The sequence below is a fragment of the Lepus europaeus genome, chromosome 5, assembly GCF_033115175.1.
Source record: "Lepus europaeus isolate LE1 chromosome 5, mLepTim1.pri, whole genome shotgun sequence".
Taxonomy (NCBI): domain Eukaryota; kingdom Metazoa; phylum Chordata; class Mammalia; order Lagomorpha; family Leporidae; genus Lepus; species Lepus europaeus.
The window spans coordinates 63,256,436-63,275,985 of NC_084831.1; the positions used below are offsets into that span (position 1 = coordinate 63,256,436).

The following is a 19,550-nucleotide window of genomic DNA, read 5'->3' on the forward strand; positions in this document are numbered from 1 at the left end:
ACAAAGGTATTATTATTTCCTATTTTTCTGTCAGTCACTAGTGTCATATTAAAAGGTCTCCTAAATTACCTATAATGCTATCAACTTGAAATGGGATGTGAGGAATCAGTCTTGCTGCAGTGTTGCATAGATACATGGATGCTCTGCACCAGAAAGTAGAAGAAGAATTAACATATGTATCAAATACCTGAAAACATGTGGGGGTTAAAAATGACAAACATTTGTTGCATACTTACTGTATCAGATGCTACAGTAAGCATTTATGAAATTTCATAATTCCTGTAAGGCAACCATATGATTTTCATTTTGCAGGTGTGACAGGTGTAAAACTCATTCCCAGGACCATACAGCTACCATGAACTGATCATTCAATTCAGGAACTTTGATTTCAGTGTAAGAAACAGACATCGTCTCTGCCTAATCTGCCACCAGATCACAGCATTAAAGCAAACTTAATTCAGTTAGATTAGAGGTATTTGGCCTTTGTAATGCCTTCACTGGTAACAGATGGATCATTTTGGGGAAAGGACTAAATTCTGATTTCAACACAAGGGTCTTTAAATCACCATTGTTCTCTCTGCTCAATGATTCCTTCTCTTTCTCCAAGCTATCCCAAAGCCACAGGATTTCTGGTTCTCTAAAAACATGATAAAATCTTAAGTGCTTTTGCAGACTCCCTTAGCTCACCTTATCCCTCTATAAACTTGCCTTCAAAACTGGTAAGTCAATTCCATATAGTTCAGAGGCAAGACTGATCATTTCATCAGACTCTCTTACCTGAAATATATATATATATTTTTTGGACAGGCAGAGTGGACAGTGAAAGAGAGAGACAGAGAGAAAGGTCTTCCTTTGCTGTTGGTTCACCCTCTAATGGCCGCCGCGGCCAGTGCACCGCGCTGATCCGAAGGCAGAAGCCAGGTGCTTCTCCTGGTCTCCCATGGGGTGCAGGGCACAAGCACTTGGGTCATCCTCTACTGCACTCCTGGACCACAGCAGAGAGCTGGCCTGGAAGACGGGCAACCGGGACAGAATCCGGTGCCCTGACCGGGACTAGAACCTGGTGTGTTGGTGCCGCAGGCAGAGGATTAGCCTATTGAGCCATGGTGCCGGCCCACCTGAAATATTTTTTAAGAGCTTTTCCATTCACTTGTGCCTAAGGGAAGGGTTAGCTCTATGGATTTATAGCTTCAAATCTACATATTTTTATTTCCTTGAATAAAACTGGATGATTTGATCACACCTGGGACCATACCTGCAGCTCCCCTGAGCAAATTTTAATTATTTTCTTCTTGTAAAGAAGATATACAGTAATATCTACCCTCACAAGACCACAAGCAAAATTAGATGGTTTCTATATTAGACTGCATTAGATAATATAATCACTTACATCTATTAAAATTCTTTCAATTAATATTGCTGCCACTGTTTTCCAAAACAATTTCCAAGTGAGAAAAGCTAAACAGTTATTTCGGGGTAAAAAAAATTTTTAACATTTATGTCACAAATAGAGGGCAGAATGGAGACCTCTATCTTCTTATCAACATCTAAAACACTGGGGTGTGGATACTAGATAGCAAGAAAGAGAGATGAACTAGTAAGGTGTACCTTCATAATTGTGCCTAGAGAGGGTCTTGTATATAGAGCTTGTTGTAAACCTGGTCATTTCAGAAACCAGCCAATAATGTTAATATGAAACGATGTGAAATGAAAACTTGTACCCAAGGTTGTAGTGATCATGGCTTTGCAATGTTTTAAACTAAGTACTCATATATAAAAAACAAATCTACAGACCTCAGAAATGGAATAATTTAAAAAGTAAAAAAAATTACAGTTACCTTAAAAATGAACATTACATCAGAGCTTTTTAAAAATCTCTAGTTTATTTCTAACAAACACCACTTGATGCTTGACTCACAGGCTTTATTTACATTTCCTTAAGAAATGAACTAGTACAACTTAGTTAAACCAAATGAAACCATAATCATCTGAATTGTCTGTAAACTACTATTAGCTAAATTTATAACCTTGCACTTGCTTAGAACAGCCAAAGTTTTAAATACAGAAAGCACAAGAATAAACCAATGGTAACAACTGGAATCTAGATCATCTGGGAAATTTTAGAAGGTGGACTTTCAAAAAGTCTGAGGCACAATTACAAGAGAGTAAGAGTTCTTGTGCAACCTACAGTAAACATAGCAAAGAAAATTAAAACATAAAAAACATGGGGAAGCTCATTGTAAAAATATTATCAAAATATTTCTACATATCTTTGCTTTCATCTTTAGATCACTTGAACAGAAACACATTCGCTTTAAAATAAAAAACGAATATAATTTTGTTTTGGTCTGTCTACTAAATATCTTAAAATGTTTTACTTTTTATTTAAATTGCAGCAGACAATGTTATGGGGAAAAAGAAAGCAATACATCAGCGCAAAAAGCCCCCAAGCACAATTATTGATTTCCCTTAATATACTTACCTTGTATTGTCACTGAAGATACTGTTAAGAGAAATCTTATTCTTTTGAAACCAGAAAACAAAATGAAGCTCAAGTGAACAGATTTCAATTTTGGGAAATAAAAAACTCTGAAAGCATTTTAAGCCATAAGTTATTTCAAGTGATAAGAAAAATAATGATTTCTGATTACAACATGCAGAAATAAGCATTCATTTGTTATTCAGAAGAAAACTTTATATGCAATGTGTTTAAATAGCTCAACACAAATGCTGGCTTAAATTCACAATATCTGTTGGGCTTAAACCCAAACAGAAATATACTCCAAAAGCTTTCTTCAATTTGCTTATTAGCTATGATTTAGCCTTTTCTATCCTAATGTATTTTGATAACTGGAGCTTTAAAAGATATCACATAAAGCTTCTCAGATTTATTTAAGACAAACATTTTGAAAGATGTTTTTCCTATTAGGCAACCATATCAGTAGAAAAGAGATGAACTATTAGACTTTCTTTATTGCCCCAAATTGTGTGTCAGAAAAAGAAAAGAGTAACACCTTTCTCTTTCTGTGATTTACAAGACTGCTTTGTAGTAAATGTGATGGTGCAAAAAAGTAAAGCTGGATAAGACAATGATTCTAAGGCACCCTCAGAATAGGGAATTTCAATATAAATAAATTTGCAACTGGCTGTTTTATTACTTAGTTTAACTTTTTTTTTCTGGTAAGAATGACTTAGACATGGCTTAACAACATAAACAAGTTGACTTCTTTTTTCAGATTAACATAAACATATTTCCAATTAGTTTACCAGTCTTGCCTCCGAGCCGAAAGTTCAGGCAAGCCTAGGTAACCCAACAGACAGGATATATTTAGAAGTGAAAAAACAAAAACAACAAAAAAAGAATGTAAATTAGGAAACAAAGTACTCTGTTATAGCTGAGATGGTTTTAAATGAAGCAAATGGCTGTAAATAATGAACAATAAATAGAGCATCTATTTGGGGACATTATGGCTTAAAATGCAATTTACTTTTAATTTCACAAATAAACACAGCTGTATTGTCCTGAAAAGCAATGAAAGACATGCACCTCTACTAGCAGATTTAGCACTTCTGACCAAGTAAGACACCAACTTCTTAAAAATTATGTTTCATGCACTGCACTGGTTTTTTTTTAAGATGTAAATTTTAATACATTATTTCTTTTTTGAACTTGAACGGGAACCAGAATGGGACGATCCAGAAGATGACCTGTGGTGCCTGTAAAACATAATGAAAAAGTAAGCAATCTAGTAAGCTCGAGTTAGATTTCAGCATCATTCTTAAGACTATGAAAACATAAAAAAAGTTAATCACCTTGAAGCTGGCAAAAAGAATAATTAAAAACTAAGATACAAACTTATGCACATAAATTATCTGGTGTTTACAGACTTTGATTGAACCCAGTAATAATATAATTGTAATTTAAAAGCTTCCACAATTTAAAACTTTGTTCTCATTTCAAAATATAGCCACCTCTCAATTATTTAAGGTAATGAAGGAAAGCCTTGCAAAAATGTATAAAATTATAGACCATCTATAACAAAGGCATTTAAAATTGCTAATGGAAGTGTGACTAAACCAATCTCTGTGACATACTGTAAAAAAGTGTAATAAGTCTATATGGAAAACACATACTGCAAGGCTTCTCATGGTGTAAAAGAAAATATATTTGTAAATAATTAAGTTTTGGAAATCTAGGTCACACAGATGATCGTACAATTACAGGGTTATATTCATGCAGCTAATATGAATAAGTCAATATCAACCTGGGTAAAGTAGTGGTGTTCCGTAGGGGTTGGCCCTGGGCTCAGGGTTGTTTAGTGTTTTCACCAATCACCTGGCTTATGGAATAGAGAACATGTTCATTAAGTTTAGATGACAACAAACTAGGGGGATTATATGTGGCTAAGATAAAAAATTGCAGAAGTGGCAAGAAAGCAACAGAATGAAATTTCACTCAAGTACAGAGTAATTTTCCTACAAAGAAATAAATGCATAGAAACAGCATTGTGTGTAATCTTATTATTTAAACTCCAAAAATGTCAAAAAGCAAAACGTCTGTACCAGTAGGTATCATGAGATAATCCTACTACTGAACATAGCAATAACTATACTTTACATAATCATTTTCACATGCTAAAAGGATATGGACATACTTCAATTACAAATAAATAAAGCCATTTAAAATGACTATAAATTAAGCACTGAGAACCAAGAGAACTTAATGAAATTTGGTAATTAGCCTGTTTTAAAAAAGGATGACAGATGACAACTGCCCTTTCCAGATTTTAAAAATGTCAATTCAGATAAAGTAATCCAGTGAAGATCCTTATTAAGAAAAAATAAAAATAAGATTTAAGACTGCAAGATAAATGAATTAGCTGTAAGAAATGACTTCCTTAAAAAGGGAATGAAACAATTTGCCATGGAAATGTTATTTATACATATGTTAAATGAGGATGGATTCTCAATGAGATCATTGAGAAAAATAACTCTTCTATTAAATGCCCTAAATTCCTACCTTTTCTACTATTTAGTGTGAAAAAGTATCAATTAGTTCAACATATAGCTTCCAAATTGCAATCTTAAAAGACAGAAATAACCGAGAGTTGGCTATAATAATTATATATGAAAATAAAAGTTTAAACAATAAAAGGATAAGAGTGGTTGGGTCTGCAACTTTTCTAAACAACCCGATCAAAGTACAAAGGCTAAACAATGTTTTTTTTTTTTTTTTTGAAATTCAAAGGTGAAAAGTGCAATTTAAAATTGGAACAAAAGGGGTAATAAAAATCTAACCCCTGACTAGGAAATTTAGTTTATTAAACACACTTAAGAACACCCATTCTTATTTCTACAGAAACCCAAACCTTTCGGGTGACCGTGATCTTGTTCGTCTTTTTTTGCGATCACCGGATGAAGAAGATCTAGAACGACTTCTCTTTCTGTTCCTCTCAGGAGAAGATGATGAACTTGAGTAAGATCTTTTTCGTGGGGAAGAAGAGCCCCTGTGGGACCTGGAGCTGGATCTTCATTGATTGAGAAACAAATCAAACATTTTATTAAAGGAAGAAATGAAGAAAACTGTTTAGTTATCAGCTCCAAAAACACACACGATATTTATAAGATTTTATTTTATAAGAAGGAATACTTACTGCTTACTCAATGGAAGACTTCTGGATCAACCATGAAAACATTCTATTTAAATAGTTACTTTAATTTCATGTCTTTTTAAGATTTTAAGGTAAGTGCTCATCATTTGTAATTGAACACAGCTTACTGTATTAACACAGAATAATTTTTTTTTGTTTGTTTGTTTAGGGCTTTTCAAAATAGCAAAATCAACAAGCAGTAATTACATTTGCATGACTTTGTGTTTAGAAATCGTTCTATACAACTTCCTTAGGGAAATAAACATTCTTTGTAGAATTATGCAACCCATTAGTTAAACTCCTATAGAAAAACCAGGGATATGGTCAAGAACAAGAAAGAACAGTAACTCTATTAAAGTGCTAAATATTCAAAGAAAAATTAGTAACTAAAAAACCCGATTTATATTTACAACACTTATGTCTATGAAAGACCATTATTCATGAAGTATGAAGTGTTGACATTCACATGTTTCAAATAGAAATAATGTGCAAATATTGAAATGCAAATTTTTTCACCATTTATATATTTTGGTTGAAGGAATTTAGCCCAAACTTCCCAAAAAATTCACCTTTGGGCTTAAAATAAAACCAGCAAGCCCAAAAGGAGAATTCTTTGGAAAGTTATAAGCAATAAAAATTGGGAAGAACATGAAGGCTTTTCTGCAAAGCTTTATTATATTGGTTTCCAAAGGGAATACCAAAACTTAGTTTCACTTACAAAGCACTAAAAAGGACTAAAATATTAATACACAGTATTAAAAAAAAAAAAAAACAGACTTGCTCTGTATTTTGTATTGGCTTAATGAGTACGAGTGACTATCATTCTTTTCACACTAATGTGATTAAATTGCAGTTCCCCTCAAAGGCTAGATAGATGACTCAAAAAAGCCAATAATGATTTTTACCAAGAGTCATTAAACTTCAGTATGCATTTCTACACAGGTGGAATTTTAGTCATTTTCTTCCTTTTATGCCTTTAGGTCATCAATAAATTAACTTAAAAGCAAAACGAGCATATTTTGACTAAGCAGAAAAAGCTCTGACAGCAAAAGCTATTGTTTCATTTGCTTTACAAATTATAAATTATGTTTCCCAGTACAGATCTGACTAAATGAAACCTAGAGGTTTATAATAATGCTCACTCAAAACTACATCCTATCTAAGTTAACCAACCATACTTCTGTATAGCTTTAAAAGTGGGGGTCGGTGCTGTGGCAAAGTGGGTTAAAACCCCGGCCTGCAGCGCTGACATCCCGTATGGGCAACAGAGTCCTGGCTGCTCCACTTTCGATCCAGCTCTCTGCTATGGCCTAGGAAAGCAGCAGAAGATGACCCAAATGCTTGGGCCTCTGCACCCGCGAGGGAGACCTGGAAGAAGCTCCTGGCTCCTGGCTTCATATCAGCTCAGCTCTGGCCATAGTGGTCATTTGCAGAGTGAACCAGCAGATCGATGTCCTCTCTCTCTCTGGCTCTACCTATCTCTCTGTAACTTTCAAATAAATAAAATAATAAATCTTTTTTTTTTTAAAAAAGGGTAATGTCTGTTATACAAATGCTATATATAATCTTCTGCCCCAAATCACAGGGAGAAAAATATGTTTACAGTGCTCCCTAAAATATCTAATACAAATGGCAAAGTTATTTCTGCAAATATTCAAACTGTCTTCCAAAACAAAACCTGCTTTGAGGCACAATTCATTTTCCCTTTAAGTAAAAGTTAAACCTTTTCTTACTAGGATATCCAATTTTATTTGAAGTACTCCAAACATAATCTTAATACACTAGAGATTTGGTGACAAAGACTTGCCTTTACTTTTGTACTTCATAACATCTTACACCAAAACAACCTTGCAGACTGCAAAATAGCCACATTAATTCAATCATGGGAATGTCTAGGCACACTGTTGGCAATGGAAACATTTCATGGTGAGAAAATTAAGCTGAGGCAAGTGCATTAATTTTCTAATGCTAAAATAAAATTGACAAAGAGAAGCAAAATAAGGGGGAAAAAGCAGCAACACCTGCAGCCTTTAAATATTTTTTCTCTCTGCTTTACAGAGAGATGCTACCTCATTCACCTTGATTTCGACCCACGAGATCTCGAACGTTCTCTGGAACTGGAACGAGATCTTGACTGCGAACTGGAAGAACTCCTTGAACGGGACCTGGAACAACATGGAAGGTTTTTTTTTTCCAGGACCACTTAAGTGAGCTTTGTGATATGAAGACTGAAAGGAAAATATGCATTAGAATTCATTTTTCATATAAAAAGGTAACTACAGTAGAGATGTTTTCAAAGTGCATTATTTTAAAAGTTAAATGAACTTTAAATCATAGAACTTGAGGTAGTTAAAAAACTGTCATTTTCCAAGTTTGGGTAAATAACCTTATAATCACTAGACTGTAAATACTGAGCATTATCACTTTATTACAGACACTGAATACTTTTTTTTGTTCACAATTAATTATAAGGCACAGAGGGCCACAATACCCCAGAAAACAGAATGCTTAAGATTTTATTTAATTTCTCTGGAATGCATCACTTTCTTTTATAAAACCCTTTCTATTTATTGTCCAGCTAGCAAGAAGCTTTAAATGCTGGCATATAAATAACTAGTATGTATTTTCTGTCTAGTCAAATAGAGAGAATTAAAGGAAAATACAACTAGGGCACAAGGAGAGATAATTGTTCATCTGAAGTCTAAAAATCACAACTAAAAATAGAATTGATTAACTCACATCTTTAATCTGTCCCATAAAGCAATAACCTGTAAGACGTTATTACAACAGTACCTAAAAATTATATAGTCACTCTTTTAAGCCTTTAGGCTTTCTAGTACTCAATTAATACCTAATTGTTAAGTGCTCATTAATATTTTATTCCTGAATATGATTAAATTTCATTGCCCATGGTATCACAAAACTGTAAATAGGGTTTTCAAGAGAATATTGTGTATTTAAAGGTTCTTTCTCAATTTTTTATTTTTATTATAAAATTAGAAAATATGTAATTTTAAATAAGCACTTCAAAAAGCCTATAAAAAATGAATTAAAAAATAAGTTTATTCATTCAGTTTTTGCATAATACATTTTTCATCAACTTTTTAAAGATTTCTTGTATGCATGGATTTCAAAATCTTTTTGCACTAATCAAATATTTTTTACACACTTTTGAAATTACCCTCATATTACCATACAAAAGAATATTCGAGTTTTGGCACAGTGGGTTAAATTAACACCTGGTATGTCCTCATCCCATACTGGTTCCTGTGCTTCTGATCCACCTTCCTGCTAATGTGCCTGAGAAGGTAGCAGATACAAGTTTAAATACTTGTGTCCTTGACAACCACATGGGAGACCCAAATGGAATTCTGGGTTCCCGGATTTTGTTTAGTCCAGTCCTGGCTGATGTAGACATTTTGACAGAGAACTAGTGGATGAAAGTTCTCTGTCACTTCTCTTTTCAAACAAATAAACAAAACTTTTAAGACTTAATGCAATGGGCCGGCACTGTGGCATAAAGCCGCTACATACAGTTCCGGCATCCCATTCGGGCATCGGTTCGAGTCCCAGCTGCTCTACTTCTGATCCAGTTCTCTGTTATGGTGTAGGAAAGCAGTGGAAGATGGCTCAAGTCCTTGGGCTCCAGCACTGGCTTTGGATTGGTACAGCTCTGGCCACTGCAGCCAGTTAGGGAGTGAACCAGCAGATGGGAGACCTTTTTCTCTCTCTCTGCCTCTCGTTCTCTCTGTGTAACTCTAACTTTCAAATAAATAAATAAATCTTTTTTAAAAAAAAAAATTAATTAAAAAAAAATATTCAGGGACACCATCAATTGAGTTTTCTAATTTATTCCTGAGCATTTCAAAATTATGAGTATTAACTAAATAAATATGGCTGAATTTGCTATTTAGACTATTCATATCAAAATAAATTACTGAAACATTATATAACAAGCAATGATTTCATTATTGCCTAAAAAACTTCTGTACTAACGTTTATCATCTTGAATGAGAAATCTTTACTTAAAAAATTCTAAACGCAGGCTACCTATTTAGGTAGTTAAATACCCCTATATGTAACAATTTACCTGAATTTTTAACTATTTTAACAAAAGGTATGAGGCTAAAATAGCATGTTTCACAATAAAATTTTTCCATTTCTAAAAATAAAGCCAATAATTTGAAAGGGACCAAGATGAAAAACTCTATAAAAGGTGCCTGGAATATCTTTAAATAAAGTTTATTTCATCAAGAAAAATAAAATTCATAAATAAAGAAGTTAGATACTGACATTTTGACTGGTGTTACCCTTGACCTGTACCCGTTTACCTGGACCTAGACCTTGAACTTGAGGGGGAGGATGAGCGTGATGAAGACCGTGAATGTGAAGATCGAGACTTTGAGCGACTTCGTCTACTAGACTTCTTTTTATTACTACTATCTTCTTCTTCACTGGCATCAAGATTATATTTTGAGAGATCGGCATCATCTTCATCTTCATCCTAACAAAGATTCAATTATATTCAAATATTTAGATATTTATGTTACCTACTAAGATAGATTAACAGTTTTGTGTACTGGGCATCTCCATTTGGATGTATCACCAAACTTCAGAGAAAATTCATTCTAAATTCTGAAATTCATCTATTAAATTCCTCATCACAGCTAAAATAATTTATACATAAACCTGGAAGTCATTCTCATTTGCTCATTTTCTATTGTATGCACTACGAAATTAGCTGTCGAGAATTTCAATTTTCCATCTTCTTAAAAGTCCTTCAATCAACCACGCTTAGTTTTAGTTCAGAACTTTGTTCCTTCTCTCTATTACATTATAAAAACCTCTTGTTCTCCTCAACTATAGAAATACATTATGCCCTTTTAGTATCTCAGTATCCTGAGTTGTCATCCTGAAAAACAGGCTAGTTGTTTTGTTTCTTCAAGGCTCCAAAGTACCCTCAATCTGGATCTACATAGCCAGATCATAGGACTTTACCCTCTAACCTCACAAAACTAACATCACCAGACCTAACAGTGGGTGCTATGAGAATCATCAGTCTCACAGCTTCCAGCTATAAACCAACCACAGCAGTCAGTGTATGACTGCTCCAACCCTACCTCTTATTTCTGGCTTCTTCCATCATTCAAGTCTCAGCTCAAGTTTTACCTCCTCAAAATAGTCCAGCCACTAAAACCTAAGTGGCTGTTCTAATTATCTGCTATAGCAGATGTATCTGCTACATATATCATGTCCTCATAATATTATTGCTATGTAAATTATCTTGTTGATTTATATAATGCGTCCATTAGAATTTAGTAGAAGAAAAGCGGTACTGTCTTGGTCACTAAAATATCCTCTAGAATAAAAAGTTTAGTAGAGTGAAAGCTTAAAACCTTTGTAATGAATGAACGAACACGTAGAATGTATCTTTATCCCTTCTTCAAAGTTTTCTAAAGTATCTGTGTCACAGTACAAATCAAAGAGGAAATAGGATAAGGAAATCATTTACCTCATCTAATTTATATTTAGAAAGATCTTCATCCTCATCCTCTTCTTCTCCCTCTGATTCTTTGTCTTCAACTTCTTTTAATATGGATGCAGGACCAACTGCCTTTCCTCTGTATTTTTTCTTCTTACGTCCGAACTAGAGAGAAAACAATTTCAAAAATATTTGTCAGCTAAAAACACATTAAAATCAATGCATTTTGGTTAAAGGTTTATTTATTTGAACGGCAGAGTGACAGAGAAAGAAGAGACAGACAGAATATTGCATACATTGGTTCACTCCTCAAAAGCCAGGGCTGAGGCCCGGAGCCTACAACTTTATCTAGGTCTTCCATGTGGATTGGCAGGACCAGTACTTGGGCCAACTTTCAGTGCTTTCTTAGGCATTGCAGGCAACAGCTTAACACATTGTGCTTACAAAACTGGCCTCAAATGAATGTATTTTCTAAAATTTACTTTATTTGTCAGATATAGCTTCCAGTAAATTTATAAATTCCAGTAAAAGTAACAGTTCTAAACTGTTACTTATCATATACATTTTAATACTTGGCTTTTAAGGAGTATATGTCTAAGATGTTTTTCTCATTGGTATTCAATCTGTTCACCAATATATAGCTTACCTCATCATATTCACCATCAGATTCTTCTCTTTCTATATATTCAACATTTTCTCTTTCATTAAAACCACCACCATAGCCTATAAAGAGGGCACAGATTGTTATTCTAGGACATCCTATTTAAATAGCAAAACATCATGCCTAAATCACTTCCAGAGAAAAGAGTAAATCAATTCAATCAGTCAGGCTACAAATCTAGTTACAGTCTTTAATAAGAAAAAATTAAAAATCAACACAGAAAACAATCTCAAAGATATCTAAGCTTTTAAGTCATATGGCTATATTTGCAGCTCTTTTCAGTTTCAAAATTTCCTTTGATTTAGGTATTTCATGGAATGTCAGGGTGAAAAATATTTCCTTAAACTTCTGCCATGACAAAGCTTTAACAAGACCTCCCTCTGAATTTTATAGTAATACTCTGTGAGGCATGGACACATGCCACTCCATGAGAAGCAATCAAATACAAACTATTCTGACTCAGTTTGTTAGACTATAGCTCTTGCCATAATGAAACTAATGGAGTCAAGAAACAGATCAAGAAGAATGTCAACAGAGAAAAAAATTTTTGAGATTATAATTAATCTGTTAAAGATACTTGGGTTTACTGTAAAAGCAATCCAAAGCCTTAAAAACAAGGGTTGAGTTTGGAAAACAAAACACCTCTGGCCCCAGTTGGGAAGAAGGGAGTATGTAAAAACTAGCTGGGTGGCTACTTTTCTATGACAAGATGTTAGCGATCTTCAGCTGGGGCTGCAATGGAAGACTCTGGGTTGAGACAAAATAGGAGTTATAGGGGGGTTAGATGAGTATTTAGGTTTTCAGCTTATGTAACAATTGTGTAGTAGGTGGTACTAATCATGAGAAAGAGATCACTGGAAGAGGGCCAGGTCCTAGGGGGAAAACCACAAATTCAGTAGAATATAATGAGTTTGACATTTACATGGCTATGCTGAATAAGGAGCTTGATATATGGGTCAAAGAAGTCTGAACTGGAGAAGTAATTTGGGTGCTATGGTTACTAAAATTTGGCGCTTTGAAGACCTTATTTAGAAAACAAAAAAAGAGGGCTCTGAGGAAATTCAACATTCAGGTATAAGGCAGAAGAGGATGACAGAATAAAAGAACCAGGTGTATGGGGGGGAAATGTCTACATTGCAGAGGTGAAGGAAGAAAAACTAGGAGACCATTGTCAGAAAGCATTCATGTACCAAATTAACAAAAAAGGCAAAATTGCTTCCAGAAAATAGATAAAATTTGAGGGTTAAAAAGAAAAAAAATACCCAAAACATGAGGGTATGTTTTCAAATGTGAGACAATTCATTAAAAAGGAAGAGGAGTAGAACCTGTGTTGCAGTCTGGAAGGGCTGGGTTCATAAGAGGGCCTCTAATTCCCATAAATTAAACAGACATTGAGGGTGATCTAAAGTTAGGGAGGAAAAGGAAACAGGCAACTTTTGATCTGACAAGGTGATTATAATTGAGAAACAAGACTTTCATTACATAATGTATGAGCAACTGAGATATAAAATTAGATTTTAAGTATACAAATAATGTGGTTGCGCTACATGCTGATACTAGGAAAAGTATATTCCATTAGATAAATATTTCCCTTTCATCACAGACAACATAGATGCCAATGATAGGCTATTTTATTTAGGTCAATGGTTATCAAACAACAGCGAATCTATAGTTTTGGCCCACCTCCAAAGAATTTCAACTGTTCTGTGCTTTGGAATCTATGTTTTTAAACAGTTTCTTAGATGATTCTAATGCATAGGCAAGTCTGAGAATTATGGCTTATGCTTTAGGTGAATAAAGGTGCCCTTAAACTTTTTGTCATACTGGGCTATCAAATGAAAAATGGTTATTACCCTACCATTTTTTTTAAATGAAGATTTATTTATTTATTTATTTGAAAGTCAGAGTTACACAGAGTGAGGAGAGGTAGAGGTAGAGGTAGAGGTAGAGGTAGAGGTAGAGGTAGAGGTAGAGGTAGAGGTAGAGGTAGAGAGAGAGAGAGAGGTCTTCCATCTGCTGGTTCACTCCCCAGTTGGCCACAACAGCCAGAGCTAGGCTGATCTGAAGCCAGGAGCTTCCTCTGGGTCTCCCACAAGGGTGCAGGGGCTCAAGGACATGGGCCATCCTTTACTGCTTTCCCAAGCCACAGCAGAGAACTGGATCGGAAGTCGAGCAGCCAGGTCTGAAACCGGCGCCCATATGAGATTCCGGCGCTTCAGGCCAGGGCATTAACCTGCCTCATCACAGTGCAGCCCCCCCTATTGTTAATAACAACTAAACTAGCAGGTAGGAAGCAGAACATTTTTAAAAGTAACCAAATACCCTTTAGTTGTTAAGACTAAGTACCCTGGGCCGGCGCTGTGGCTTAACAGGCTAATCTTCCGCCTTGCGGCACCAGCACACCGGGTTCTAGTCCTGGTTGGGGCGCCGGATTCTATCCCGGTTGCCCCTCTTCCAGGCCAGCTCTCTGCTGTGGCCTGGGAAGGCAGTGGAGGATGGCCCAAGTCCTTGGGCCCTGCACCTGCATGGGAGACCAGGAGAAGCACCTGGCTCCTGGCTTTGGATCAGCACGCTGCGCCGGCAGCAGCGGCCATTGAAGGGTGAACCAACAGCAAAAAGGAAGACCTTTCTCTCTGTCTCTCTAACTATCCACTCTGCCTGTCAAAAAAAAAAAAAAAAAAAAAAAAAACAAAAACAAAAACAAAAACAAAAAACAAAGTACCCTTTACCCTAACAGTGTTCTTTATAAATTGTGAAATTATAAAGCAAATAATTTGGGGTGTACATTTGACTTACTGGTTAAGACGCCAATTGAGACATGCGTATTTCAAATCAAAGAGCCTGGGTTTGTGTCCTGGCTCTGCTCCCAATTCAACCTTCCTGTTAATATGTACCCTAAATCAGCACCAGCAGTTATAAGCACTTCGGGAGTAAACCAGTAGACAGAGGAGTGCTCTGCCTGTTTGCCCGTCTCTCTGCCTCTCAAATTTTAAAAAAATCAAAACACACACACACACACACACACATGAAGCATTATTTTTGTGTGTAGGGAAAAAGAAAATCTCAGTTAAAAACATAGGGGCAGAACAGTGACTCTTCAATCACTACTGTGCTCTTATGAGAAGGTGAAAAAATTAAATTCAACAACTTTCAGTTCCTTTAAAAATTAAGTTAATATGTAGTCATATCTTACCTGTTCTTTCTTCTAGTTTAGCATACTTCGGAGTATTACACATATTACATTCTGATCTTCTGGCCCAATTCACATTACTGCAACTTCAGACAGGAAAAACATATAAGAGGTTATAATACCAGAAAAATTTTAATTTTTAGAGATTTCAGAATTTTAAAATGAAAACTAGGATGAGATCACTAACATAAAGAAATGTTTATTATGTTTATTAAAGTTTATTAAACATTAAAAATGTTTATATAAATGTTTATTAAATAAAAAATGTACACTGGTCTAAAGAGTATGAGTTGCAACAGAGAAATGAACTACCTAGGCAGAGAATAATAACTATATAGTATGAATAATAACCATATAGTATGAAGAATGCACGATGGTTTTAAGTAATAAATGGAAACAAAAACCAAAAAACAAATAAATGACAAATTATAACTATAATTATCCTGCTTCCTTAGGGAAAAATATCACTTTAAAGGATCCACTAATTTCTCAGTCTGTGAGTTCACCTTGAAGGTTATTCTCTCCAAAAAAAAAATTTTCTTAGAAATCAGATAAAGCACCAAATCCATAGCATTACAAATCCAATAATTTAATCTGTTGCTGGAAAATTTAACATTTATAACATCAGAAATTAATGTAAGCTCCTTTTGTGATTTTGCCCTGTGTAGCAGACAAGATGGAAGATGGAAAAAAAAATACAAAATTAAATCTAAACTGCAAAGTAAAGTGTTAAAAACATCTACCAAAACAGATTTATGGCACATAACTTATGATTCTAAAATTTGTAAACAAAACAAAATGAATTTTGTGGTGTACTTCACATTAACGATGGAGGTTAAACATTTTTGAGATTTTTTTCAATACTAACAAGTAGGTCTTAGTACTCTTTGATATTACCTTTAGTTGTTAGTTCATTATTTTTTTTCTATACAACAATACTAAAATATGAAAAATAGAATTTAAAATTTTTTCATGCTCTACTAAAGAGTTACAGACTAAGAGACTTTTGATTTAACAGTGCATGTGGGCTTGTCAATGTAATTACTAAGAGCTGGTAATATTAACAAGTAGTGTCTCAATGCATTATTACAGAAGAAAGAGTGGCCAACAATTCAAAACACATACGTTTTACACTGCCAGTCATTAGCACTAAATAGGCCTCGGCTCTTTTCTGCAAGTGTCTTTCCTATTTCAGTGCCTCCAGCTTTCATCATCTTGGCTTCAGTTGTTTTCTCTGAAAAAAGATGACATAATAAGAATCTGGGAAAATAAATGATCTATATATACAATATCAATAGAATTTTCCATAAATACTTACCCCGACCACATCGATTACAACTGGTTCTTCTAGCAAAATTTACGTTTCCACATCTGAAAATAAAAATAAAAAGTATTTACAGAAATGTCTTTAAAAACCTATACATGTTTTAAATTTCAGTGTGTGTTTACTATAAACCTGGAACCCAAAACTGTAAATTCATCTTAATCATGTTATTTTAATGTTAACTACAAGAAAACTTCATAATTTAGACAAACAATTATTAGATTGGAGTCACAAATCCAAGATAAGAAACCCTCACCTTGCATTTACTAGCCAAGTAATTCTGATTAAATCACTTAGTATCTCTGTCTTGATATCCCCTACATTTGTGCACACCATTATAATGGGATACCCTTGATAATAATACATATACATATATGTATTATATATATGTGTGTGTGTGTGTGTGTGTTACACAGGAAATACAAAATCTTGGTGAAGAACCAATTGGAGCAAACTTGACAAATCAGGGAGGTCCTCTTGATGGAATAAGCAGACATTAAAACACACACTAAAGGCATTAGGAAGGATGGTATGGAAAAGAAGATAAATTGTATTAAATAAAAATACAGACTCAATAATCATTTAAAATATTGAGTTTTATGAAGTATTTATCAAACCTCTGAGGCCTAGCTGAAAAAAACCTGAAATTACCACAATCAGTAAGCTCAACATCTGGAATAATACATTTCATGCTTATATTCAATAAAGACAAAACTAAAAAATTATCACCTGCATGATCTTAATAGTGCATGTGCGTTATCAGTAAAAACATGTTAAACGATCTAAATGACATGTGATGATTAAATTTTTAGAAACTGATTTTTAAGATGTTACACTAGAATGAAATGAAGATTGTACAGTAAGGAATGATACTTAACAATACAAATAATTTCAGATTTTTTTCTGAGAATTTCTCCTGGATCTATACATGTTATAATAGCAAGATTCTACTCCTACATTTGTAACTGAGTTGAAATGGATTCTCCTGGAGTCTTATCTCAAATTTCCGGTGTGTCGTCATTAAGGACAAAATTCTCTTATCCTTCAAGTGACCAGTAACACAAGTCAGAACTTGATCTGCATCTTCTGCGTGTTTTCATGTCTCACCACTCAGAGCAACGCTAAATAACTTCTATTCTTTCATAACAATATTAAACTAGCAATAGCTAGCAATTAGTGAATTTATGCTCCAATCCATCGCCAAGTCATCCATTTTATTTCATGTACTCATAAGGCAAATGATTCTATTCCTAGTTTTAAGCAAAAATGAAAACCTACTTGGAGTCACAGGTCTGAAAGTAATAGTACTGGAACTTAACCCAGGTTCCTTGGAAATATCTGCTGTTTACTACCTACTATGCACTCTTATCTGTGATTAGAGATAAGAAAAAAAGTTGTTTTTTTAGCATGCCTTAAGCATTCAGCATTTTTTGCTTTTCGAATTTGTGCACCCTCCTGTAAGATGTGACTGACAATTAAAGAAAGCACACTGGCTTTAACAACAATGTCAAAAAAGCAGAGCCGCTAACACGTGCGCAGGCGTATTCAGCGCGGATATAAAAGCCCAGGCCTCTTGCCTTTGGGTACTACTGAGGCGAAAAACTCAATTTTTGTGGAGAAATTAAAGACCAAAGAAGGGGGGAAAAAATGAGAAAAACCAAAAGGGGCAGGGTCTGAGAAATAAGTGGTAAATCGTACACCAGAAGAGTGCGGTTAAGAATCCAAACCAAAACAACGGGAACTGTAAGAAGCAGGAGGACAGGCACAAGCAAGAGAAAATTTTCCGCGAAAGAGAACCCAGTTCTGCCGCCCAAAGTCACGTGGGGAGATCCAACACCAAGCTGGGCCCGACGGAGATTTCCTGATCGCCGAAACCTGGCCCGGGGCGGGCGTGGGGGGTAGGGGCAAAAAAGCAGGCCATCTCGCACCCTAAATACAGGCCATTTTGGAAAGAAAATGCCGAGGAAACACTGGCGATAAGCCTAAACAAAGACTCTCGAAAGCCCTTTCGAGAGGAGGATGGGAGCCTCCTCCCGCCGGCAGCGGCGGTTCGTCGCCTCAGGCTGGCTTACGGATCCGATGATCGGAAAAATAGATCATGCCAAACCGACCTAAGAAAGAATTCCCCCGTAACCCCAGAGCCAATCCAAAACCCCGTCATGAACTCACTTTTTGTCAGGGCAAATCCAGTCCCCGTCACTGACTCGGAAATTCTTGGTCGACATCTTGAACGCCACCACCTCAGCCAGCCGCAGCTACGTCTTCACAGGAGGAATCGGGAAGGGGACTTTCGGCACCGTGGGGCTGTCCTCACACCGCCTGACTCCCGCCTGCAACTGCGACAGGGATTGATAATGAGGACACTAGGCCAGGGTTGAATGTGAAGGTTATTGTTTAAAGTAAGGTGCCTGTGAGAGTATTTCCTGACGGAAAAGTGAAAATGCAATAATCTTTTCTACGGCTAAACTATCAGGCGCCGTAGAGACAGCCCAGACAGTAGGCCTTCGTGGCACTAGAAGCCTCGGAGAGCCCCCTACTGGCGGGAGGACCCAAAAGAAAAGTACTTCCGCTTAGGAGGGCGGAGCTAGGAAGGCAGAGGCGGAAGTGACTAATCAGTTCAGGGGCGTGGAACTGCCGGTTCCTAGTTTGCCTTCGGGCGTGAGGTGGGTTGGGCTGTTAAAGGTTTGAGAGATGTTTTGTTGGGAGAGGACAGCACTTTTTTATCATGCAAGTGGGCTATCCTTTAGAAAACTATTTTTGTTTTTTTTTTTTGGTATATGGATAGACAGAAGTAAGTAATTTGCTCAAGGGAACCAGCCAATAATTTCAGAACCAATTTTGTTAAAAGTACCAACATCTTTTCTCTTCCCATCCTGCTACTTTCTCCCAAAGATAAAACTCCTGCATTTTGAGTTTATTCCATTGTTTTGTAAAAATTTAGTTTATGTGCACTACATGTATGTTTAATTTGATAAGGGATCTCTGAAAGGATAGTTTATTATGTATTTTTTTCAGTCAACATATAAGTTAATCTTAGCTGGTTGCATGTCATTGCATGTAGCTGTAATTCCTTTATTTTCACTTCTGTATGCTGGTAATATTCCTTTCTGTAGCAATTTATTCCTTTGATTTCCCAGATTTTGCCTTTACAAACAACACTAATGTGAGCATTATTCATGGATTCTGATATATAAATGCAAGTGATCTGGGGTATAACATGTATCTAGGAGAGGAGTTAATTA

General features: G+C 35.4%; 1 protein-coding gene across 3 annotated transcripts; it reads right to left on the minus strand.

The window, feature by feature from the left end:
* Nucleotides 1-1,902: 1,902 nt before the first annotated feature.
* Nucleotides 1,903-18,788, minus strand: ZRANB2 (zinc finger RANBP2-type containing 2). 3 transcript variants are annotated; one of them, XM_062191541.1, is made up of 11 exons: nt 18,478-18,787; nt 16,303-16,355; nt 16,110-16,218; nt 14,988-15,070; nt 11,780-11,856; nt 11,164-11,298; nt 9,983-10,155; nt 7,730-7,816; nt 5,370-5,528; nt 4,266-4,340; nt 3,630-3,717 (listed from the first exon to the last, which is right to left on the minus strand). In XM_062191541.1, the coding sequence occupies exons 1-10, from the start codon at nt 18,531-18,533 to the stop codon at nt 4,307-4,309; spliced, it is 966 nt and encodes a 321-aa protein (XP_062047525.1). In that variant the 5' UTR covers nt 18,534-18,787; the 3' UTR covers nt 3,630-3,717; nt 4,266-4,306. The 3 variants fall into 3 exon arrangements, with proteins under 3 accessions (XP_062047524.1, XP_062047525.1, XP_062047526.1); XM_062191540.1 differs by lacking the exon at nt 4,266-4,340 and having other exon boundaries at nt 1,903-3,717; nt 18,478-18,788; XM_062191542.1 differs by lacking the exon at nt 3,630-3,717 and having other exon boundaries at nt 4,266-4,336.
* Between the last annotated feature and the right edge of the window lie 762 nt (nt 18,789-19,550).